The sequence below is a fragment of the Rhinatrema bivittatum genome, chromosome 2 (genome assembly GCF_901001135.1).
Source record: "Rhinatrema bivittatum chromosome 2, aRhiBiv1.1, whole genome shotgun sequence".
NCBI classification, from domain to species: Eukaryota; Metazoa; Chordata; class Amphibia; order Gymnophiona; family Rhinatrematidae; genus Rhinatrema; species Rhinatrema bivittatum.
In genome coordinates this window covers 155,163,155-155,189,647 of record NC_042616.1, presented here as the reverse complement: position 1 = coordinate 155,189,647, position 26,493 = coordinate 155,163,155, and the positions used below count along the sequence as shown (strand labels likewise).

Here is a 26,493-nt window from a genome sequence, read left to right as displayed (position 1 = left end):
ACTGCCTAGGAGGCACTAGAGGTGAACAAATTCCCCTAGCGCCTCCTTTTTACCGAGGCAGCCAATTTATATATTAAATCGGGCACCCCGGAGAGATCGATTGGTGCACATTGGCCTATAAATATGCAGAGCTCTAGGCTATTGTATAATAGCCATCTATGCACATAAAACTGGATTTTATGTGTGTAAATTACCTTGAAAAACAGGGACAGAATGTTTAAAAATAATAATCTAAGATTAAGTAGCATGGGGAAAACTGAATAACCCATGTTAGAATTAAAAATGTTTAAATACCCCTTTCACTAAACATATTCTGCCACAGTTAGTGACAGCACATTGTACAGGTTGTACAAATACACCATTTTGTTTGCAGGCATATCTGTTAAAATAACAGTAGATAAATATAGCTGTAATTGTAATCTAGTACAGCAAACAAACAAAAAAAACCCCTAACTTTTATTCTGGAGAGATAATCTAGCAAAATGCTAAAGGAAAAAGGGAACAATACCATTTTACTTAAGGCCAGGTAGTCTTGGGTATTTCTAACAGAACTTGGGAAAAGAGTACCATAAGTTGGGAATGACACAGAAAGAAGCCATCTGACCAGTTGTACTCCAGCCACAGAGGGAGTGCAGAAAACACAATCCTTTAAATATTGTAGATCCATAGCATGTAAAACTTTAAAAACCAAAGATAAAATCTTAAATTTACTATGGATCTCCATTGGACGCCAATGATCCCACAGGTGTCATCCTAGCAATAGATGAGCAGCTGCATTCTGTATCCTTTGCAATATGAAGAGATTATTTTTTTTTAGGCAAGACCTCTAATAAAGAGTTAAAATAATCGAGGATTAGCCTAATGATTGAGGAATAGCCTAATAGTTAGAGAAGCAGGCTAAGAACCAGGGAAACCAGAATTCAAATTCCGCTACTGCTCCCCTGTGACCTTGGACAAGTCACATCACCCCTCACTGCCTGAGGTACAAATTTTGTGCATCAAGTACTAAGGGTTTTACCCCATACATACAAAATGGGAGAAAAGCCTTAATGAATCTGGTCCTTAGGCCTAGATTCATCAAGATGCTACATTTATTGCGGGAATATAGCACGTTAGCGGCCGTGAAAAAAGGGGCATGGTCATGCTAATTTTTACCATTCTAAATCACGTAGGAAAATCTCCTACCCCGCAATAATGTTTTGTGTCACGGGATGCAGTATCGGGGTGTGCAACACATTAGTGTGTCGTGCATCCAAACTGGGAGTCGGGCCGGTACCCGCAGAAAGGGTTTTCAAAGCTGCCTGAGTATGCACGTATCTCCCACTTTGTGCACATATGAAAAGTTTTGAGAAAGGGGGCGGGGCATAGGCATGTGGGGGGGGGGGGGCCAACAGATGTGCGCATATATACTTAAGCGCACAGGCGTGCACTGGGTTCTCCTACCTCGTAATTTAACTACTGCTATGGATGGCATGTAGGTCCTAAAAGAAAACAATCTAGGCTAATCAGTGGGCTATTAGGGGTTGGGACTAATGGGGGGAAAGGAAGACAAATAAATTGGGGAGGGGGTTCGAAGTCCTCTCCCTAGCCTGGGCAAACTGGGAACAAACTGGTGAAACTGGCAAAGGCATCGGTGCATGTCCCTTTTAGTGTAAACCTTTTTCTAACCAAAGTTACCATATACACAAACCTTCAGAGTGCTGTGTCTCTTATGCACTCCAAAGGCAAATCAGAAAAACTTAGTACTTGATGCACAAAATTTGTACCTCAGGCAGTGAGGGGTGATGTGACTTGTCCAAGGTCACAGGGGAGCAGTAGCGGAATTTGAATTCTGGTTTCCCTGGTTCTTAGCCTGCTTCTCTAACTATTAGGCTATTCCTTAGTGTAAACCTTTTTCTAACCAAAGTTACCATATACACAAACCTTCAGAGTGCTGTGTCTCTTATGCACTCCAAAGGCAAATCAGAAAAACTATCAAACATTAGCCATTTTTATCTTCTTGTTTCCTCTCACACTCCCCACCCCCTTGCAGCCCAAAACAAAGCCACGTGATCCCCTATTCCATCCTTAACATTCCCCCCCCACTTACACGATGGAAGCAGGATTTGCTTCCACATGTGCGTGTACATTTCAAATAGGGTGCACATGTATGCACTTGCAGCCTATGTTATACCATGTGCGCACATATACGCCTATGTTATAATCACTATGGCCATTGTATTACATAGGTGTGTATATGCATGCATGGTATAACATAGACTGCAAGTGCATACATGTGCACCCTATTTGAAATGTATGCGCACATGTACGCACAAATCCTGCTTCTACTGTATAAGTGGGCCAGTGAAGCAGCCAGTATCCCAGTACTAACACACTTCCCCCTAACAGGTAATGAAAGGTTATTTTTTGGTGCCAGCAGGGATGTGTAGGTGTGTGGGTGTGTGTATGTGTGTGTGTGTGTGTGTGTGTGTGAGAGAGAGAATAGTCCTCATTTTATCGCTCGCAATAACAGCTGCCATAATAGCTTTGATCTGCAATAACAGCGGCTCTCCTGCACTAAAAACATTTTTTCCCCTCTACCGCACAAAAAAAGTTAATTCTGATGTTAAATCCTGCTTTAGTGTGCATTAAAATGTTGCCACATGTGGTAGTCCATCATTTGCATAAAAAGCTAGCTTTTGCATACTCATTATCAAATTTGCATACAAACACGGCCAAGGGATAAACATTGTGGGGTTTCTCACGTGTTAAACCCTCTTTTATCGCATGATAAGACCCTAATACGTTTTGATGAATGACCCTGTTAGACTGTAAGTCCTCTGGGGATAGGGAAATACCTACAGTACCTGAATGTAATCCATTTTGAAGTGCTGAAAAGCAGAATTTAAATAAATAAAATATTTTTAACTAAACAGTGGATAAGAGTAGCCAGATCTTTCGTTCTCTAATACACATTGCACTTGCCACAATTGATAAAGCTGGAAAAAAACAGCCATAGCTGAATTGTGAGGGACCCTAGTTAACTCTGGGTCCACATGTGCTCTCTAAATATAGCTTGCTCAGGAGTATTACCTCCCCCCCAAGTATCAATGATGGGGCAGAATGTTATAAGGATAACTTTCTGATCCAAAGGAGCTCCAACTTATTCTAACACATCCAGGTAGAGATATCTGATAGGTAGGTATTCAGCTTACTCAGAGCCTCCTATGTTCCACAGCTCAACTATAAATAAAGCTGTACGACATAAGCAAACAAGTGAAACATAAGCCTCCCCCTTTTGTCTTTCTTAGCTATATTTATGTAAGGGAGCCCCCAAATTATCCCGTTACTGTAATGGCCACAGTGCTCTGAATAGCGTGCCAGTATTGTAAGATCCTACACTATATGTGTGTGTATGGGAGAGGGAGGTTGTGGGTTATGTACTCTATGTATGTATACAATTGAAGCTTCATGTGTGTTTGAGAGAGAACGTGAATTTGTTTGCATATGTTTGTGAAAGTGAAAGAAGGAGGCAGTTAAGTATTTGAGAAATTAAATATATCTGTGTGCATGTGTCCCTGATGATTTCCATCCTTTTTTCAACTTCTGTGTAACTTTCTCTGGTTGGTCAATTTACATGCGCAAATCCTGCAGCATTGGAAACACTGGCATTTATGTGGACTTGGATTCAGGAATGGACGCCATCTTGTTGCATCCGATATAGTCTACATATGCACTCATTTTTTCTGATGCTATGGAACTTAATTGTATAATTTTGAAAGTTATGCCTGTAAGTTGAAATAGAAGATGGATGGAAATTATTGACATAAGGCACTTGCTTAGCATTTCTTGTAAAAAAAAAAAAGCCTAAAAATTGCAAACTGTAAATGTTACAGACCTTGATATAGCTGCCCAAGCACTGTCCACTGCTATCTGGGATCTGGAAGTTATTGTTGAAAGTCATCACCAGGTGTTTGCTCTCATGTGCACGGATAGTCCATTCACACCTAATGTTGTCAGGGAAGTTCTGAGGCCAGTTAGGGGATTTGATAGTTCCTCTGTCTGAATGGATTAAACCACCACAACCTAGGAGAATATTTAAAGTCTGTGAGTAAATACATGCAAAATTTAGTGGACATTAAGGCTATCTATTATTCTCTAATGAAATGATCGATATTTAGCTCCTTTAAGTTAATTGGGCCATATTTATCTTCCAAGAGGTTCCTATTGGAAATATAGTTATTTTCTGATTTGGGCAATGTATAGGATATTTAATATGGTGATACTGTGAATAATGTTAGAACACTGTTTTCAAAATGCTTTACAGATTTAAGAGGGCAATTTTCAAAGCAGCCTACACAGTTTGCAGAAACTTTTATTTATGGACTGTGCACCAAGTTTCAAAAGGAAAGTACAATACGAGCATATTTTTCCTTTGAAAATTGCCTAGGAAAAAAAGTACCCACACAGATTTGTGCCTGCTTTTTCTGCAGGTAATGTTTCCCATCAAAATAATGTGCATAGTTTTAAAAATGCAAAACTATGAGCATTATTGCCTCCCCTCACATAACCCCACCCCCCAAGCCCACCTACTTTTTTCGGTGGGTAAAGTTCTGCCCATTCTTAATCCTAGAGTGTACTTTTTCCAGTCTCTGGACTGGGCTGTGGCATTGGGCCTGGATCCAGGCCGAGGCCCAGGTGGCAGGACCCAGTCTCTGGGCCAGGCTCCGGCATCAGGCCTGGATCCAGGCTGAGGTTCCAGCCTTGGGACACAATCTCTGGACCGAGCTATGGTTGTCGGGCCTGGGCCCTGTCCCTGGCCCAAGCATCATGCCTTAGTCCAGGCAGAGGCTCTGGCATCAGGTCTCAGTCTCTAGACCAGGATCTGGGCACTGGCCTAGGCTGAGGCCCAGACATAGGACACAGCCTTGGGCTAGGGTCCAGGCCGAAGCCTGGTGTCAGAACCCAATCTCCAGACTGGGCTCTGGGGTTGGGCCTGAGCCTGAACCACAATGCTGATTCCTCAACAGAGAGTAAGTTTGTACAATTTTTGGGATCTCAGCTGAGATCCTGGCTTTGTGCTTAGGCCTAGGCTGCAACTCCTGCACTGGGCCATGGCTTAAACCTCAGCCTCAGGCCCTGACCCAGTGTTGCAGAGGCCTCGGCCTAGGCCTGACAGATCAATTTTTTTCTTTTCAAACTGAAAATTGAAAACCAACAAACTTTTGGCATATTTTCAATCATTTCGCTTTGAGAACGAAATGAAACGAAATAGGAAATTTCATCTCATTTTCTATTTTGTTTCTCCTGAATGCCCATCCCTATTTTATAGCAACCACTACTTTCATCCACTAGTGAAGTTTTGTCTAAGATAAGAAAATAACAGAATAAAAAGTGAAAATTATGCTTTTTTTACCCAAGGAATTTGTGGTCCATGTTGCATGAAATCCTCCTCTTTGAACTGAATGGTCAGAGTTGAAGATCACCACTAACTTATTGGAACCAGACTGAATGGTTCCGGGAGAATTAGTTCCACAGTACTGTCCTATTATAGGAGAACTATACGAGCCACCATTCATAATCGTGACTGAGTCCCAACGGCAGCGTGAGTGATATTCAGTATCAAAATATGTAAATGTAAGCTAAAAGAAAACAGGGTGACAAAAAGAATAAACAGGCATTCCACAGAATGTCTACAGTGAGATTCCTAGCATTTTCAAAATGGTAAATAATATAATCAGTGTAGTCTGATTAAAAATACCAGATTAATAGAAAACTAAGAAAATGGGCATCCTGGTAGCTCAGTGTTTTGCATTACTATGAGGAAGACCTGGGTTTGATTCTCAAACCAGGTTATTGCTGCTTAGATCAACTGGGTAGAGAGTTACCATGTAAGCAACATTCTCAGCCCCAGGCAGAGGGAGCCCCAGCCATTCTGCAACTGTGACACCTAATGGCCAAACTCAGGATGTGCACATAATGAACTCTAGATGGAACCATGGTCTATAGCCCCTGGCCAAGGCCTGTCATTTTGATGATTTGGTTACATGGGGAGCAGGAAAGGGATTATAAAATGGGGAAGTCCCCTGGGTAGTCTGGGTAGTTGACCATGCATGATGCCTTAGCTCAGTAGAGGCTAATTCCAATTGAACTGAAAGGTCAAAAGAGTAAAAAAAAAAAAAAAAAAAAAAAAAAGCTATCTGTTCCCAAACTAAAAAGGCAAAGTGATCAGAAACACTTGCTGCAAAATTAAATTATGCAAAATGGAATATATTGTTGAGGTTTTCCTTATCACAGTGAAGACTGATCTGTAAAGCTAGGCCCATGTGATCTTTTGATTTGACTTGATTCTTTCAAAGTGTCTGAAGTTTAATTTTTAAACCCTTTCAAATGATTGCATCTGTTTTAAAGAAGATATCCAAAATCAACCTATTGAGAAAATATATTTCTCTGATAATCATTGCACATTCTCTTTACATTTTCCATATCCTTCTTTTCCACATGCTTAGCGAGGCTCACCGTGATTGTATGGCCTACAGGTCCTTCCAGAAGCCAAGAACAGTGGTTCAGGTTGTCATATGGTTCTGGGTAATTAGGGCTTGAAATTTCACCCATTTCCCCTGTCTGCATACCTCCACAGTCTAAAAGGCAAGGCACATAGAAGTTAGAATGAAATCACACAACCTAAATGTTCCCTACCACAGAATTAAATTTCTTATTGAACAAGGTAATTTTAAAAGCATTTTTCAGTATGTCTTTGATTAGGATTAAATGATGAACCTCATTTTAAAAAGTATAAGCTTTACACATTTTTCTTAAGTAAAGACAAAGAAGCCCATATTCAGCTGCTGGCCAACTAGCAAAGACAGCTGGATAAACTTATCTGGCTAACTTTGAGGGATATTCTGCCGCACAGGCCATTCTTCGGCAGTCCTAAAGCTATTTAAGCTGGATAATGCTGAAAATCTGAGTTTACCTTGCTAACAGCCTGCCCCACCCCTGAGCTAGCCTGATTACTTTTTAGCAAGATGAACTGTTATCCAGATATCTCGGGGCCAGTTAGCATAGCAGGATTTTCCAGTACTGCAATTTATCTAGCTAAGGGGCCGATGCAATACAGTGTGTTCAGCCGAGTCACTGTATAACCCGTAGTCGGACATGGGTTAAATAGGCGCTAATCCACCCCCTAATGCAATAGGGGGATTAGTGTCTATTTAACGTGCGTCTGACACGGAGTGAATGGGATAGCGCTCATCACATGCAAATGCATGTGAATGAGGCTATTACTCATTCACGCCAATGCAAAAAATAAATGTGCATTTCATACGCACATTTAGCGCTCAGATATTAAAAAGAAGTACAGAAAAGCAGAAAAAAACTGCTTTTCTGTACTTCTTTTAAAAGTAAAAAAAAAAAAATCAGCTGGCCACATTGAAGACCGTCGCCGATATGCTCGGCGTTCGTTTTCATAACCGGCCGTGCTTCGGATGTGCTTCGGGCAAAAATTTTGTGTCGAGCTTCGTTTCGGGCCCTCCTGAGGGAATTTTGTTTTTCCCCCGGTTTGGGGATTTTTTTTCGGGGGGGGGGGGGGGGGCCACGATTTTCGGGTTAGTGTGCACTAACCTGGCAGAGTTAGTGCGCACTATTGGGAGTTAGCGGCAGTAACTCCCGTTAGTGCTTACTAACTCAAAAATGAATTTTTTCCGAAATTTTGGAAAAAATTAAATTGTTTTTCGGTTCTCCCGAACCATTCCGAATTAGGCAATTTCGTTGACATTGCCTAATTCGGGAAGAACGATTGCACATCCCTAATGAAAACCATTGCCAATAAACTCGGCGTTGGTTTTCATAACTGGCAGAATGCCGGTAAGTGCTGGGTCGCGGTGGCAAGGGGGCACTAAGGTCACGCAAGTGACCCTAGCGTCTCCTTGCTAATGCGACCCCCTAATTACAATATAGCATGGCACCCCTTCTTGCGGGCACCATGCGCATGTTAAGAAAGCGGGTGCTATTTTTCAGCGCCAGCTTTTCGCGCTTTTCTTTTGCATTGGCCGCTAAGCCTGAACTTAGCTGGACAAATGGTTCGGAAATGGACCACTACAAAGATAGTGTAATCTTGAAAATCATAAAGTAACTGTCACTAGAAGTAGAATCACAAAAACTTGGAAACCAGTCCTCAAACCCACACCTTCACCTTTAACCAAAGGTTTCATTAAGCATGATGTACTTAGCCGTTAGACTAAGATATGAACATCGAACTGACGTGGCTCCCTTTATAATCCATGTATATCTTCTTAAGTAAAACTTTGCTGAATTAAAATAGAAGCAGCAGCACACACATACATAAGATCAACAAAACTAGATTTCATCAACAGAGAGTCTTTGTTCCCATAAAGCCTCATCTGTCCTGCGTTAATTTGTGATATCCATCACCAAACAGCATGGTAAGGGGATAAACACATGCAATGATTAAGGGATGCACGAATATGTTGGCCTTGTGCACGCTGAGCAGATTTTAAAAGCCACCCGGGTACGCACGTAAATGCCGCTGCGCACACATCTTGGAACTTCTCAAAAAGGGGCAGGGCATGGGCGTGGTCTGGGCAGGGCATGGGTGGTATATGGGTGTTTTGGGACTTCAACTATAAATTTGCTCGTAAATACTTGTGCGATCTGGCGCGTGCCCAGGCCCCCTGCCATGTAACTTTACCTCTACTATGGATGGTGGGTAAGTAAAAAAAAAAAAAGAGCCATTTCAGAGGGGTTTAAAGGATCTGGGGTAACTGAGCGGTGTACAAGCTATCAAACCGGGGAGGAGGATGGATGACCCACCTGTTAACTGGGCAAACTGGGAATAAACTGGGAAAACTGGCAAATGTGTCAGCCGTGTCCCTTTAAAAATCCCCCCATTTATGCGTTAGAAGTTGGATTTGTACACCGGGCATGTGCCCACTTAAAATTCAGTGCACATGTGCGTATGGCCAGGCTATTTTATAACCTGTGCATATATACGTGCGTATGTTATAAAATAGCCGCATCCCTGGGCGCAGGCCAACGAACATTCGCAGATGTGCGCCTGCATGCCGGTTTAAAAGATACTGTCCCTATGCCTTAAGCTCTATTTCACTTTCTGAAAAAAAGCGAAAGCATGACTTTTCACCCAGACCTTATCAGCAGAAACCTCTATTCTGCTGTCCTTATCAACTATCTTGAACAAGGCTATAAGCTACACATTATTGGATTCTTACTGCTATACCACCTATGAAGACGCCAACTGTGAATTTGATTCTATCGGGATAGTAAATTCGAATGGTATTGTCTATTTTAAAATTGTAATTGTCTATTGTCTATTTTAAAGTTGTAATTCTCCTTGAGGCCACCCTTGGAAAAAAGCAAAATATCAAATATCCATAAATAAATAAATATGAGAAATCATGACTATCCCAAAATAAATTTATTAAGAAAAACACACAGATTTGAAAAATAAATCTGCTGCGGTTTTGTCTTTGTTGCTCATTGCTTCAAGTTTATATAAAAACGTTTACAAAATAAAATATTTTTTAAAATAAATGTTTCCACGTTAATAAAATTGCTCTCCATATATTGGTACACACTAGGTCTTGTAAAGGTCATTTAAAATATTTACCAGCAACTCAGTAAGTGCAGTGTAGAGCAATTCAATGGATATGTTAGAAAAAGATCTCATATATAACTTACTTGTAAACTGGTATGAAGCATGAAATCCAGTATCTTCCACGTGTGAATTAGTTGCAAAATGTACCCAGATCTGAGAAGCAAATATAGCAAGTGGTACCGAAGGCCTCGTAGTGCCACAGACTCTAGCTATCAGCTCTCCATCAGCACTATCTGGATATAAACATGTCATGAAGATATTAGATACTTGTCTCATAAATTAAAATTCAATGAGATAAATTTCATATTTATGATATTCCGCTTGCATGTCTTCTAGATACACTATATACACATATATTACAAAACTAGAGATAAAAGTCTCTCAAAATTCAATCACAGAAAGAAATAGCAACATGTATTAAACAGATGTTTCATGCATTTTAGGCATATCCCTTAGTTTTAGGATACAAGAAATGTTCATAGGGAGGGCAATTTTCAACAGTCTGCTTAGGACTAAAACCTGTGACTAATATTTACTCACAGACTTTAGCTTTTATAAATATACAAGAATATCATGTAAAAAGCAAACTGCACAAGCATCAGACCCAATCATGTAATAAAACTGTTGCACTGGAAGTGGACCCTTGGCCTGGGGCAGGGTTGGTATGACCCTCCGGTCGGAGCCGGAGGGTGCCTGCCACCAGGAGGCGGAGTAGAGGAGGAGATGGTCTCAGGTGGGCCTCGCAGGATCTCGGAAGAGACAGTTCAGAGGAGTGCCCACCACAACAAGGATGCACGGTCGTTGTCCAAGGAGGAAGGCCGGAGGTCACGGGAGGCCAGCAAGGAGAGTCCAAAAGGATAGCAAGGGTCAAAGGCCAGAGGTCAGTCCAGGATAGATAGCCAAGGCAGGGTTCAGTTCCCAGAGGTCAGTCTGGGAGAAGTCAGGTCAGGCAAAGGTCAAAATCCAGGCGGCGATCCAACATGGTCCATAGACAGGCAATGGTCAGTACCGAGAGATCAGTCCAGGGAGTACAACCAAGGAAGATGAGGAAAAGGAAACACTGGAACAGAAGACGTTGGAACCGGAGACACAAGAGTGCTGACCAGACGAGGGTGCTCGATGAAGGTCCTGCCGGACCAGTGTCCCTGCTACCTGGAAAGGAGTCAATGGACAGAACGGTACTCCGGGAACGGTCAGCAGAAAAGACGATCTGGGGCGAGCAGCTATCAGGCAGGAGTGACCCATGTCCTTAGGGAGGAACGATCTGATTTCAAGGTGAAGGTAGACTGATTACGGAGCCCTTTTGTAGGGCTAAGGAGTCAACTCCCTGGGAGGAGCTACAGGAGGAGTCCAAGGGACCATACCTTCACTTTTCCTTTAAGAAGGGGAGAGAGGTGCGGCCTCGCCCCTTAGGAGGAGCTGGAGCAGAGAGCAGGACCCTGGACAGCGGCGTGTAGCAGGCGGAGAAGCACAGGAGAAGGAGGAGGGACGCGGAATATGCCCCGATGTCATCGGCAGCGTCCAGCTGCGAAGAGGAGGTCCGGGGGTGGCACCAGCCTCCAGGACACACCGGTGGCGGCCTCTGGGCTGCGATGAGGAGCTTCGGAGCGGCCCTCCCGGCCGCAAGAAGAGAAGGCAAGCTGCGGCTTCAGGCTGGCCACAGGAGCGGCAAAGATGATGGCCTCCAGGCCGTATGGGAAGGCAGGCTGTGGCCTTTCCAGGCCGCGGAGCAGCAGCGACGTCGGCAGAACCGCCGCGGAGGTAAGAGGTGGCTCGTGGCTCAGCCACGGGCCACATCGCAACAAAAACAAATGGCAATGTATTCTGTCATGAATCATCTTTCCAGAAAGGCAGAGAGCCTAACTACAATGAAATAGCAATAAGCATAAGAATCATAAGAATGGGTGCAGAGCAGAACTAGTATAGTTCGCATTACAACCCAATATGAAAAATAAATGTATTCAAATTCTGGTGTCACCTCAGCAAAAAAAATCATTCCACTGCCAAACATTTTGGGCCCGATTTTAAATGGACCGCACACGTAAAAACCGGGGTTTATGCGCGTGGCCAGGCCTTGAGCGCACGTGCGCATTTTTGAACGGGCCCAGACATGCGCGTAACTCCCGTTATGCGCAGAAGTGCCGGGCCCTGCAAAAGGGGCAGGCCAGGGGGTGTGGGCTGGGACAGTGCCATTAGACGCTGTCCTGGGGAAGTGCGCACCGGCAGCCGGTCGGTGCGTGGAAGTTACTTCAACTCAGAAGTTGAAGTAAGTTTTAAAACAAAAAAAAACCTAATAGGGGAGATTAGGGGTAGGGGAGAAGAGGGGAAAAGGTTGGAAGGTTAGGCTGGAGTGTAGGGAAGTTTCCTCCCAGTCCTCTCCTTAAATGGGAGGGAACTGGGGAAGGCCTACTTGCATCGCTTCGTGTTGATTTAGAAAACTCCCCCCCCCCCCCCCCCCGCACACGCGAGTGTTGACTTGCCCACACATGCGTGCGCAGATTTTAAAATCCAGTGCGTATGTGTGTGCGGGAACCGTATTTTATAACATGAACGCACCAACGCGCGCATGTTAGAAAATGATTGTGTCCATGTGCACACTTTGGAAACCGTGAGAACATGGATGCACACGAGGACTTTTTAAAATCTACCTTTAAGCGAAGTAACAAAAACCTCTACAAAATAAAAAAGAAAAAGATGCCTAGAACCTTGCCATACCGTGCAATCACAGCACTGACTCTCAGGACTCTAGCAACAGCTTTATTTATGAAAAAAGCAGCAGTGGAAATACTACACAGGCCCTAGAATATTATTACACCATCTACTAGGGTAACAAAGCAAACACAGGCAGAACACAGCCGATCCTTACCTGATACAGAAATAAGGGACTACAAATTAGAAACAGAAACATGCAGACAAAATCAAAATAGAAAGCCTTTTTATAAAAGGGTCTCTTTCACCACTCAGAATCTGAACTGTTCATAGAAAGCCACAACCTGCTTTTAGCTAGAATACGTTCAGGTTAGAATTTTGTGCTGATACAAATTTTGCTGATCTCCCTCTCTTTTACACCATTCCCTAGTGATAATGACTTAACAATACAGGGTAAATAAGGTTCTCTCCCACTGACCAGATCCTTATAGAATTATTTTTGTCAGTATGGAACTTTGACCATTCTAAAGGTTTATTTTTAATTTTGCTAGTATAATGCTGAGTAGTTCAGTACATAAGATGTGGTTGCTTTCTCATACCCACCTAGTCGAAACTCTAGGTGGTCATATTGACAGTTTTGATGATGCTCAAGGCGTAAATCTTGAAATGAGATATAGATGGATGAGTTGTCAGCGTTTGGATTCTGAATGATCCATTCACAGCTGAGTTTGCTTGTGTAATTGCTGACACCGTTGTAACCAGGAGAAGTGAAATTTCCTCCAGCAGGATCCACACGCGTACCACCACAAACTGTAGAAACAAAAGAGTTTACTTAAAATAAATATTCCAGAACTGTAATCTTTAGCGAAAAGAAAAAGAGGTTTCTCTTTCTTGATAAGGGAGTTGTTCCATGTATTTTATCATTTTTGAGATGGGGTGCTTAGAACCTCTCACATTATGCAAGGTTAGTCATACCAGGGATCAATGCACAGGCAATATGATATTTTCTGTTTTATTCTCTATTCCTTTCTGAATAATTCCTAACATTCTATTTGCTTTTTTGAATGCCGCTGCACACAGAGATAAAGGGCCGGATTTTAAAAGCCCTGCGCGCCGGCGCGCCTATTTTGCATAGGCCGCCGGCGCGCACATAGCCCTGGGACGCACGTAAGTCCCGGGGTGTGTCCCGGGGTGTGTCCGGGGGGGGCGTGTTGGGGGTCAGGAAGCGGTTCGGGGCAGGTCCGTGGGCGTGGTGCCGGCCCGGGGGCATGGCCGAGGCCTCCGGACCAGCCCCCGGGTTGGGAGATGGCGCGCCAGCAGCCCGCTGGTGCGCACAGATTTACACCTGCCTCGGGTAGGCGTAAATCTGCCGACAACGGTAGGGGGGGGCTTAGATAGGGCCGGGGGGGTGTGTTAGCTAGGGGAAGGGAGGGAAAGATGAGGGGAGGCGGAAGGAAAGTTCCCTCCGAGGCTGCTCCGATTTCGGAGCGGCCTCGGAGGGAACAGACAGCGCGTGCTGGGCTCGGCGCGCGCAGGTTGCACAAATGTGCACCCCCTTGTGCACGCCGACCCCGGATTTTATAAGATACGCGCGGCTACGCGCGTATCTTATAAAATCCAGCGTACTTTTGTTCGCGCGTGGTGCGCGAACAAAAGTACGCGCGTGCGCTGTTTTTGAAAATGTACCCCAAAGATTTCAACATATATCCAAATTGACTTTATGATCCTTTTCCTCGATGGTGACTCCTAATACAGAATCCAACATTATGTACCTAGAGATAGAATTATTTTTCCCTATGTGCATCACTTTGCATTTGTTCTCATTCAATTTAATCTGCCTTTTGGACGTTCAGTTCCCTGTTCCGGCGAAGTCCTTCTGCAGTTTCTTACAGTCTGCTTGTGTTTTAACAACTTTTTTTTTTTTTAAATTTATACTTTATTAATTTTCTTAAACATTGTACAAATGCAAATAAGAAATAAGTAATTTTGATTTAACAACTTTGAACAATTTTGTGTCATCTGCTAATATGCTCATCCCACATATGCTTTAGAAAGAAGAACATTGACTATTTTAATAGCCAAGCTCTGGACAGTTCCATCCTGTTTATATCCTTTTGAAGGTGCATTCTCCAGAATTGTACACAACATTCCAAATGAGGTCTCACCAGGGCCCTATACAGAGGTAGGGATGTGCATGCATTTCCTATTTCATTTCATATCATTTTCAAAACGAAGCAGAAGAAAAGCCAACAAAATCTTGTTGATTATTTCTGTTTAGTTTTGAAAATGTAAAATGAAAAAAGAAAAAAAACAAAAACAAAACCTCCCCACAGCAGCCCGAAGACTTTTCTGAGGCCTTCCAGGCTTTCATGAAGCTGACGTTCCAAGGCCTCCAACCCCCCTCCCCCTCTCATGCATCCCCCTTCCCCTCCCCTAAAATATTCTCAGGGCCGGGAACCATCTCGGCTCCCACTTACCCCATCCTTAGGGGTCCATCGTTCTAGGAAAGTAGGATGGATGCCCACTCACCTCCGGCCCTTAGTGCCTCTGTATTTCAATGGTGCCAGTAGGCCCTGAGACCAGCACCATATTGTGACACAAAATGGAGATGTCTAAGGGTGGCTGGTACCATTTTCTTATACGGCTGCATGTTTGTACATTCGTACAGTAAATGGCGCCAGTCTCAGGGCCAACTGGCACCATTGAAATGCAGAGGTGCTAAGGGTCAGAGGTGAGTGGGCATCCCTCCTGCCCTCCTAGAACGATGGACCCCTATGGACGGGGTAAATGGGGGCCACGGTGGTTCCCGACCCTGAGACTTATTTTTGGGAGAGGGAGGGGATGCATGAGGGCCTGGGGAGACCCCATTTCAGGTTTCGTTTTGTTTTTGGGGACTTTTTGGTTTTTTTTTATTTTTATGTTGATTTCATATCTGTAAAGGACAGAAACAAAATAAACATTAAATGAAACAATAATTGTGAAATCCCTCCCCTAAAAAATTAAAGATAAAAACAAAATATTATTTTGGAGGCTGCACATCCCTATTCAGAGGTAATATCATTGCCATTTTTCTGCCAACCATTCCTTTCCCTATGCAGCTTTTGATTAAATTAACCAACTTAGGATCATCAAATACAATCACCCCCAGATCGGGAAGATATGACGAGACATTTAAATTTCTTAAAGGTTTCCTTGCACAGGACATAGGCCTCTTTCAGTGGAAAAGAGCCTCTAGAATGAGGGTTCATGGAATGAGCGTGAAAGGAGGTAGACTCAGGAGCAATCTTAGGAAATATTTGTTTACAAAGAGGGTAGTGGTTGCATGGAAATGTCTCCCAGTGGAGGTGGTGGAGAGAAAAATTGTATCCTAATTAAGAAAGCATGGTATACATCCAGGGGATCTCTGTAGGAGTGATAGGAATTGTAAAGAAAATTAGTTGGGTGGATGGGCAGACTAGGTAGGCCATAAGGTCTTTTTCGCTGTCATGTTTCTGTGTTTCTAACCCTAACATCAATGAAATGGCTACATAAGGCTTACAAGAAGGTATTGGGGAATCTTACTTGGCGTGGCCGTGGTTAAAACTCAAAATTCAATGAGCATATGGAGGCCAGATGTTTTGGACAATGGCTTCACTAGTTGTGGTGCCTGAGGGGATTATTGGCAAACTTATTATGAGAATGTAGGGGACCTGGTGTTTTATTTGGTGTTGGTTTTGCACAAAAAAGTAGAGGAAGATGGTATAACAAGAATTGGCCTTCCAGTGGAGTTAGTGGAGGCCAGTATCTTAACAGATTCTGGGAGGCAGTGGTGGGAAAAGGGTTGAAAAGTAGGGGTGGGAATTTGTTTTGCAACGAAATAGAAAATAAAGACAATATTTTCTATTTTGTTGCATTTCAGGACCAAAAAAAAAGATAGGAAAAAACCACAAAATTTTGTGTTGCTTTTCCTATCATTTTTTTGGAGAGCGGGAACCAAATCAAGCAGATTTAAAAAAAAAACAAAACAAAAAACAGCAACCCAAAATCCACCACAACCCTTCCCATTTATGAAAATTTAGAGCATCCCCACATGCAAGTCCCCCCAGCCCAACCTACCAATCCCCTCAGGACTCACCAAAAATCCCTGGTGGTCTAGTGGAGGGCCCAGGAGCGACTTCCTACTCCCAGGCCAGTGGCTGCCATAAGTCAAAATGGCGCTGGCCACCCTTTGCCTCTACCATGTGACAGGGGCTACTGGTGCCATTGGGTGGGCTAAGTTAGGTAGGGAGGCTAAGTTAGGTTTGGGGCTTTTTTTTTTTTTTAATGAAATGGGGAAACAAACCCCCCAAAAATGATCTGGATGTGGACCCGAAATGACCTACTCTGAACTGAAATTAAATAGGGATGAAAAATTTGGGGTTACCACCCCTATTGAGAAGTCAGGTGAAAGACCAGTTGGATGGGGCGTTGTGTTGGGTTGTATATGTGAATTATATACTTGTCTACCCAAAACCTATGGAGCAGATTGGATGGGCAAACCTGATCTTTTTTTTTTTTTGTCTTCATATAGCATGTTATAGAATATAAACCCCTCTTTTAATCTTTAAAAATAGTTATCATAAGTAACTGCAATCAAATGTAGAGACTAGAGCTTCAGATGATATGCAAATAATGTATTAAGAATACATTTTTACTTTCATAGTTTAACACTTTTTACATTAAAAATTGCCAGAGGCCTAATATTTCCAGAAGGAAGGCCTTAATGTCTTTTTCACAGCAATTACATACCTGCATCTTCACTGGAAGTATATGTAGCGCTGAAGCCTCCATTTGAAACCAACCCGTCACTGACAAAAATGACCTTCATCATATTTCCAGAGGACTTCACCTGTGTACCTGGATCCACATTCCCACATAGCTTCTGTAAACTAGGAGAACTAAGTCGAACTCCATTGTAAATCTGTTGATAAAACAGAAGTTTAGGGAAGAAAGGGCTGTTGCCAAAGTGGGTCTTGTATCCAAATTAAAATAAGAGAAAGACCTAGTGCAAGGATTTGGTTATTTTCTAAGTAAAGATTTAGAGCAGATTGATATTATTTATGTGGTCACATACTGGCTGTGCATCTCGGCTATACCTGCTGGAAATGACTGAATTACAATATATGACAGATTTGTTTGATCATTTCCTGTAAGCAAGCCCCCCATTCATTTGTTGTGTGGAAAAAGTGTGCTGTGACCCTTCTGAGCCCCACTGAACTAAAAAGCTAAAAAGGGTGACCAATGACTTTATGTAAAATATGCAAAAGTAATCCCCAGTTGGCCTGATTCATAGTAGGGATGCATTTTGCACACTGCAAGGTGTGAGGATTTTTTGCTATCAATCCTTAGAAGTACATAACACAGCCTACAAGGATTCTCAGTCAATCAGGAGTGAGCTGCATCTGAGGAGGGTGCCTGTGTCCCAGCCCCAAGGAAGGGAACAGAGAGCCCCACAGAGAGTGCAGAGCTGACAGGCGTGTCGCAGCTGCTGCCCAAGCAGCTGGGAGAGAGAGAGAATCTAGGTTGCAACCTGAGATTGCAGTGAACTACATTGAAATCGCACCATCTATGGATTTCCAGTGTCCAAGAGACAGGAACCAGTGTGAAATGCCAGACCTTACTGTTGGGACCAAGTTTCCAGAGTTCATCCTACCAAGTTGGAGAACCTTGAGTTGTGGGTTTCTCCACAGAAATCTTATGTGACAATGTACTGAAGAGTAAATTTATCAGTAGAGACCTCAAGCCACACTAACTTAGAGCTGGGAGAAAATAAAGAAAGAAAAACCTAAAGAGCACCAACTAGAGATCTCTTATTCTGTTTTTTTTTCTCTTTTCTGAACTGCATATATTCCATTTTTTTTTCTTGGGATCTTGGAACATTTTAAGCTACTTTAAATTGAGAATTTTTAAGTCTTAAATAGAATCCACCTTCAGAAGATCATAAGAACATAAGAACATGCCATACTGGGTCAGACCAAGGGTCCATCAAGCTCAGCATCCTGTGCTCAATCCAGGCCATAAGAACCTGGCAAGTATCCAAAAACTAAGTCTATCTCATGCTACTGATGCTAGTAATAGCATTGGCTATTTTCTAAGTCAACTTTATCAATTAATAGCAGGTAATGGACTTCTCAAAAAACTTATCCAAACCTGTTGCAAAGGCGACTAACAGGAGCTGAGCCCGGCCTTATATACCGAAGCTTCACGTGACGTCATCATCCGGGGCCGCGGCCAAGTTCCCGTGTGGGCCCTTCAAAAGAAACAGATGCGTGTGCGCGTGCCTATGGAGGGGCGCGGCACAGGATGGTGGCGTCTCTCCATGGACCACGTGGAGAGGTCCACCGCGGAGCAGAGGAGTCTGCCGTGAAGCCAAGAACGCTGGGGACGGCCTGGAGACGGAGCTAGCAGCCTACAGCCGCGAGGACCTGCTGCAGGCCTGCCGTGGCCAGCACACGCAACAGTGGACACTTAGAAGCAGCCACAGGTTGGGAAACAGCCAGGAGAACAAAAGAAGACCAAACTCTGGATGGTTCCACACAAATCACAGTTTATTTACAGGCCAATGTAATAAACTGTGGTAGATTTGCTGCAGGTTTGTGCGCTTATATTATGTGCATTTTTCCACACTAATCTTACTCATGTGTGTAATAATGTGGTTAGCACGGAAAAAATGCAAGCACATACCCGCTCAAAAGTCACAGTTAGTTTAGCAGTCCATGAGAATCCCATGCAAAGGAGGCAATTAACTATACATGGGCAATGCAGAGAGTTGTGCTGGTGTCAGTGCAGGTTTCTTTTAGCATGTTTTTAGAGCCTGGGTTATGGCAGGAGTTAGATATAAGTGCCTGTTTTGAGGTAAACAAATTAAGTGCAGAAGCCAGAAGAGAGGTCAGAGAAAGAACAGGCATATGTCAGAAATGCTGAATACTTTTGTAGCCCCTTCCAAATCTCTGATGCATTTTTCACCCTCACCAGCATCCACTATTATAGCTCCTATGTGGTCGGTGTTGGATCATGAAAGGGTTTCACATTGCTCTACCCACATTTAGTCCCACTCCTAGACCACTAACTCACTACTGTCTTAAAGACTTTCAACTGAGAATCATTCACAGGTCATCACATTAATGCATGGTAGGGGTGGGCATTCGTTTGCAACGTATTGGCAATCCGCAACATATATGCCATATTTGTTGTATTCGTGGGGGTCACGAAATGTATGGCGAACCCCCACGAATACAACGTATCACTAACAAATAAACCCCCACCCTAATGACCCCCTCAAGACTTGCCAAAAGTCCCTGGTGGTCCAGCGGGGGTCCTGGAGTGATCTCCTGCACTCGGGCTATCAGCTGCCGGTATTCAAAATGGCCCTGATAGCCTTTGCCCTTACTATATCACAGGGGTTACCAGTTCCATTGGTCGGCCCCTGACACATGGTAGAAGCAATGGACGGCCGGTACCATCTTGTGCTCCTACCATGTGACAGGGGCCGGCCAATGGCACCGGTAACCCCTGTGACATAGTAAGGGCAAAGGCTATCGGTGCCATTTTGAATACTGGCAGCCGACGGCCCGAGTGCAGGCGATCACTTCCGGACCTCCGCTGGATCACCAGGGACTTTTGGAAAGTCTTGGGGGACCCCCACCAGGGACTTTTAGAAAGTCTTGGGGGGCGTCAGGATGGTGGGGGTTTTGTTTAAATTCGCTTCTTTAGACGGCCGAATAATTTGGTGAAGATGCATTGTATTTGTGGGAATCGCGATGCATTTCGCTTCCCCACGAATACAACGAATATGGCCCTATACGTTGCGGATTGCCAATATGTTGCAAACGAATGCACACCCCTACTGGCCCATCTTCATTACAGAGTCCCTGTGCTGTCTAGATGGAGAAGCTTGCTGGGCCCATCCTCATTACAGAGTTCTTGTACCAGCACGCAGAAGGGATGGTCTACTGTGAGCCATTGTGGTCCAGCAGCCTAACTGTAAAACCCTCCTCAATCCTCTGCCCATATTCCATCCTCCTTGAAGCAGCCTCCAGTCAGGGCCACGCTGCTGCCTCTTCTCATCATGTCTCATCTCCTGCTCTGGATGATAGTCTTTCATCACATCTCAGCTCCTGCTGCTGCTGCCTCCATGCTTCTGGGTCTCCTTCTGGCCCTGCTGCCTCCATGCTGCAATCTGGTGCCTTGGCCTTTACACTCTCCCCTCGAGTGCACTCTTTCAGCATGGACTAACTGGGGCCTTTGCCTAGCCTTCACATAGCAATGATGCTATCAGCTACAACAATAAAGATGTACTGTAGCTATTGGGGGTTGCAACTTCCGCTTTCTATTTTTTTAGTTGTAATCATGATTGTGCAAAAGGATAAGATTATAAGCTTGTATATGTAATGATCCCATTTCAAACAATGTATGTAACAGGTCTACACAGAATGTGCTGTTCATTAAATCTACAATGGTTTGTGCTTTTTGATATCTTGTCCTTACATAATGTGATTACCTAAGACAATGACTTTATTTCAAACAGTGGACTACATGTTATCGCTAATAAAGTGGTCACTGGTTTGAAAATGACACTTCCTGGTTGGCTCCCTTCATTGTGTGGTTGTTGTGCTAATGGTTCATTCGGTACAAGGTTTTGCCTTCCATATGACCTTGCATCCTAGAATGCCCTTGCACATTCCAATTTGCCACTTATCTAGCCGGCAAAACCATAGGGCCTAGGCCATATAACTAAACGCTCACTGGAGCTAAAGACAAAGCTCATTACTGGGGACCTTCAGTATTGCCTCTTGTTGCCTTCTTCACACTGCATACTCTTAGCTATCTCCTGCTTACATGGGACTGTATGTGAGTTACCCAGTAGCTAGCTGGCGCACACAGTATATTGTGTACATGTAGAGCTTGATGGTGTTGACGGGAAGTTAGTCATCAACACACAAGATGTAATCTTTGGCCCCCTTACTTGCTATCTGTACCCAACCATTTGTAGCTTTCACAGTAAACCAAATATGACGTGTACTTGGTGAGTGTTTGAACAGAGTTTGAGCTGCTCTGTGACAACTAGGGAGGATGAGTGAGGGGGTAGTGTCTTGTGGGGAAGGTCCACAGGTGAAGAGCACAGGCCATAGAGGGCTGCTGCTGCTTAAGACCAGGCAGATTTCCACAGAATGGGTGCTACCCCTGTACATGGATGCCTTGGGGATCTCTTTAATATATGTAAGGTAAGGATGACCTTACATGTAGCATCCAGATCCTGAAGGCAGCCCACTACAGAGATGGCAGCCAATCTGTGGAAATCTGCCTGGTCCCAAGCAGCAGCAGCAGCAGCTCACATGTGGCTGCGATATAGATCCACTGGGGAGGGGCAGTAAGATGGGAATGGCAATGGGCGTGAGAAGCCACTTCCTGAAACTACCTGAATCTCCTGCAGCAATGACAGATTTAAGCATCAATCATAGCATTGTCACTTGCAGATCTGGCTGGCAATCCACTGCATCTTCTAAGACTGTATAAGGTAGCCTGTACCTTTCCCTGAGCCTTAAAGGCTGATTTTCCTAGCCTACATGCATATCACATAATTGTGGGCCAGAATATGTGCAGGCTATCAGTAGCCGAAAGTAGCTCAGCTGTTCAGGAAAACTACATTGGATCTGGGTATTCCAATAATTGTGTGCCAGGCCCTCACAACTGAGCTAAGGCTACTGGTGTGTAGCAGGCTGCTAGCCTTGAAGCAATACATAAGAACTGCCATACTTGTGTTAGCTTCAAAAACGGTATCTTATGGTTTGATTGTGAATGTCCCTGCCGGCTCTGCAGTATGTCATCCATAGAAACCCATCTCTGAGCCCTGACACAGGGAAAATGCGACGCCACCAACATGCACAGGACACTGCCTCTGGTTGAGGTGTGTGAGGCTCAAGACAAACTGTGGGTGGATAACGTCTCACTAACTGGTCACATGTGATCGAGCAGTGCCAGCAGTGTGGACACTTCAAGCTTGTCATTAACCTATGAGATTTAAATAGAATCCAATGGAGGATAGGAACAGGGCCATTTTGACAATCAACATGCTATTAAGTTCACTTAGAGAATAGCCACTGCCATTAGCAATGGTAACATGGAATAGACTTAGTTTTTGGGTACTTGCCAGGTTCTTGTGGCCTGGATTGGCCACTGTTGGAAACAGGATGCTGGGCTTGATGGACCCTTGGTCTGACCCAGTATGGCATTTTCTTATGTTCTTATGTTCTTAAGTGTAAAGTGCCAGCTCACATCCCAAGCTTTAGGGTCGGTGTATTATTTGCTGTCACAGGATTTGCAGACATCTGCAGCATGGGGCAAAAAAGCCAGGCCCTGGGGCCTGCAGACATTACTGTACAAGCCACTTATCATGGCAGTGATACTTTTCCTCCACCCCAGCCACCCCCCATTTGTGTGCCATTTGCCACAAACACATAGCCAGAGATGGAATATATGGGGAGATTCACTTGAAAGAGGCCCCAAATATTCTGTTGTAACTTCCATTGGGATGAAGCAATCTGACCCAAAAAAATATGCTACATACCTTGACATATGTGTAATCTTTTGCATTACATGTGATGCTGGAAGTGATCGCCATTTTCTGCCAGACACATTTTGACACGACGCTCCATGTTCCTGAATGTGTCTGCGAGCATATCGGGGGGAATAGCAGCAATTTCATGTTGGATATTTTCCTTCAAGTCTTCCACAGTGCGAGGCTGTTCCAATAGACTTTTCCTTTGAGCATACCCCAAAGGAAGAAGTCTGGTGATGTCAGATCCGGCAACCATGATTGCCAAAGCCCCTTTGAAATTACGCTGTTGTCGAAAAAGGACTCAATTTCTGCTATGCTCTTTGCCGATGTATGACAAGTTGCGCCATCTCACAAACAGAGGTTAAACGACGTGACAGCTGTCCGGCACCTACCTCATCGCTCCGACGCAGGGGCATCTCAGCTTGTTCGAAGCTCCATATACTGAGGAGCACATTGCACGTTGTTTCGTTCAGATTGCTTCATCCTAGTGAGAGTTATTACAGAATATTTGGGGCTTCTTTCGAGTGAATCTCCCTATAGAAAGAAGCGTCTGTCTTACCTACGAGCCAACCGTCACTGTATAGGCCATCCTCAAAATTTTCAAAGAGGCCTGATTACCTAAGTGTAAAGGAATCATGTGCGGCTCTCAGGAACCTGGCCACCACATCGAGGATGCGCATTTGAGTGTCACAGACCACTTGCACATTGATGGAGTGGAAGAGCTTCCTGTTGTGGTACATTTCCTTCCTGTCATGGGATGGAATCATGCCCATGTGAGTTCAGTCGATAGCTCCCAGAACATTGGGAAAGCCTCTCTTCAAGTCCATCAAGTCCTGTCTGTCATGAGGAAATGCTAAGTAGCAATTAATGCGGTCAGAGACTGCTGTGATGACTTGGTCCACACAGCAGGAAAAAGTGGTTTGGGACATTCCCCCCACAACACATACTGTCGTTTGGAAGGAGGCACTTGCCGTGAATGCAGAGTAGCCAACAGTTTGGTGAGACCAGGCATAGCGTGGTACCTTTGTGTGACCGGATCTAAATCCCCTCTGATTTCTTCATATAATTCCATGATAGCTCAAGAGCTGAGGTGATACCTGCAAACCACATAGTCCTCTGGCATTCCCAGCAAGGATGTTCACGAAGGAAAGATACACTCCCTGTATTTCCCATGCTGTGGCCATATGTATGCCAGGCGATGGACTGGGCCTCGACACTGTGGAGCCCGTGGCTCTGCCTGTGGTGCAGGAATTTCTCTAGGAGGGCTCAGAATTAGCCTTGCATGCTCTTGAGATTGTTGTTCCGCTTGTTGTATTCTGTGGCGAGCCTCCCAAAGCATCCAACAACAATTAAACTCTCCACAAACATTATGGCTTTAGGAAGGTAGACCAGGTAAGAACAGATGTTTTTATTGGGCCAGGAAGGCCTGCTAGTTGTGTCCCTTATAATTCCTCTGATAATCGCTGAGATAATACCCAAGATATCAACCATGATACTTTTTTCACCATACCACAAAAAAAACCCAGGTGTTGCTATTTCCCACATTAAATCCTGTAATAGTGTGTGTTACTGTATTGCACGCCGCACTAGCACATTCTCATTTCCATTTACCCTGCCCAAACTCCTCCCTCTTGAATACTAATTTTTAATTTGCATGTGCATTTTGCTATGTGGCTTTTATCGCATGTATTAGGGCCTTATCGAGTGATTTGATAAATGACCCTGTGAGTTGTGTGGGCTCCCCCAGTTCCAAGATTGAAGTTTCTTGGTATTGTCTATCCAAGTCGCAGAGTAAAAAAATCCAATTTTCCTCAAATATTAAAGCTTTATTTGTGGCCCTAAAATAGGTACTGTGGTACCCAGGTATCATGACGTAATTTCTAGTCCACAGACAGAAGATTCCACTATCTAGATGTATTATGACCTCATCTCCAGAAGAAGAAAACATTCTATATTCCTTAAGAATGGTGACACTACCCCTCCCACCCCAGTTCTGTTATAGAAGATGTAGATATCACATTGAATCCAGGATTTAATATAAAATTATTACTACCGATAGAGAGAGACCCAAAAGACTTGCCCAGAAGTGGAAGAATAAGACCTACCCTGTAAAAAACATCATCTGAAAGATTTTTTTTATATAGTAGTAGTTAATATTAGATTAGTTTCACTTACAGCCACATAATCGTAATCACAGCTCTGGTGTTCCTGGATTCTAAGATCATTAATGGTTAATGTGACCCGCCTCCCTTCTTGTACAGTGATCCTCCATTCACATACACGATTGTGGGGATACAGGTTGGGAAAGTTAGGAGAGCGCAATGTCCCAGTAGCAGCATTCAGGTCACCACCACACTCTGTAACAGAACAAACAGTACTAAATCTCCTACCAAGAGTATTTTATTTATTTAGATATATTAAATACATAATTGATTCTGTCTCTTCTAAAATAAATTTGTATACTTAGGAGGTAATTTTCAGTAGATGTTAAAATCTGTGGGTATTTTATAACTGTAGATTTTAATTTTCAAAGTAAAAATGTTTGCTTTCAAAATTATCCTAAATCACATTCAAAAACCCACATTCACACCTTTAATGTATGCAAAAACGCCTTTAATGCCTGAGATTGGGGGTGGGGGTGGAAGGGAAATAGAACCAAGAGCTAAGAGAAACAGATAAGTATGAGAGAAAAAAATGTGTGAAGCTTGCTGGGCAGACTGGATGGGCCGTTTGGTCTTCTTCTGCCGTCATTTCTATGTTTCTATGTTTCTATGTAAGATAGCACCATAATGCATGGTGCGATGCAAATCTGAAAAAGAGGGAGATTTAGGGGCAGGAGTGGGCTAGGCTCACAGTTTTGTGAAGCACTATCGCACAGCTTTAACTACACCTGTTTCAATAGCATTAGGCCGTGCAATAGGGCTTTATTGCACATTGTGATGTTTTTGCCCATGCCAGTTTTAATTGTTTTGAAGCTCCCGGAGAGCCAGCCTAGCTATCAGGGCCCGAGAGAGAAAGAGAAAGAGAGAGAGAGAGAGAGAGAGCCTAGCCATAATGCTTCGCCCTAGATATGTGTTTATATCTCTATGAGAAGTCCACCTAGTAACTCGAGGTGAGGTTTAGGTATTAGTGTATCTTTCTTGAAAAAATCGCAAAGGATATATGCAGCGCACTATGAGCAATTGAAAAATGAAAGAATAAGATCAATAATATATAACAACTGAGAGCTGAGATGAGTTGTGAGTAAGTGGTTTCCCCTGATGAAGAATTCTTTCGAAACCTGGCCATGTCAGACTAAAAGCTGCCTTGGACTGGTGCCTCAGTGGCTCATTTAACAACGTGGATTGAGCTAAGTATTCTTTGACTTTGAAAATGAATATAATGAAGGGAATTGATTAGGGTATATGCAGAGAAGAAAGAAGACTGCTTTCAGTAATACCGGAGTGGTGGACTGTTCCCATTTTTTAGACGAAAATTCACAATGAACTTAAAAAAAAAATTGTTTGAGTTAAGTAAAAACATTTTATTTTTGAGTAAACAATGAATAAATAAATATCACAGGGACAGTGTTGTGTTTGTGATTAAAAATAAGTATGAGGGTAACCTGGATGGTACTCTTTAATGTTTATGAAACAACTACTTTCCTCTTAATCAA

The 26,493-nt window shown here is 43.6% G+C and overlaps 1 protein-coding gene across 1 annotated transcript in view; it reads right to left on the bottom strand.

The window, feature by feature from the left end:
- Positions 1 to 26,493, bottom strand: part of CUBN (cubilin) — a 639,217-nt gene that overhangs the window by 121,425 nt on the left and 491,299 nt on the right. Inside the window, exons 48-54 of the mRNA XM_029588764.1 lie at positions 25,014 to 25,195; positions 17,030 to 17,201; positions 12,866 to 13,072; positions 9,697 to 9,846; positions 6,499 to 6,620; positions 5,396 to 5,621; positions 3,878 to 4,065 (exon numbers count right to left, since the gene is read on the bottom strand). Coding sequence (XP_029444624.1) covers positions 3,878 to 4,065; positions 5,396 to 5,621; positions 6,499 to 6,620; positions 9,697 to 9,846; positions 12,866 to 13,072; positions 17,030 to 17,201; positions 25,014 to 25,195 — 1,247 coding nt within the window. The remainder of the gene's footprint in view (positions 1 to 3,877; positions 4,066 to 5,395; positions 5,622 to 6,498; positions 6,621 to 9,696; positions 9,847 to 12,865; positions 13,073 to 17,029; positions 17,202 to 25,013; positions 25,196 to 26,493) is intronic.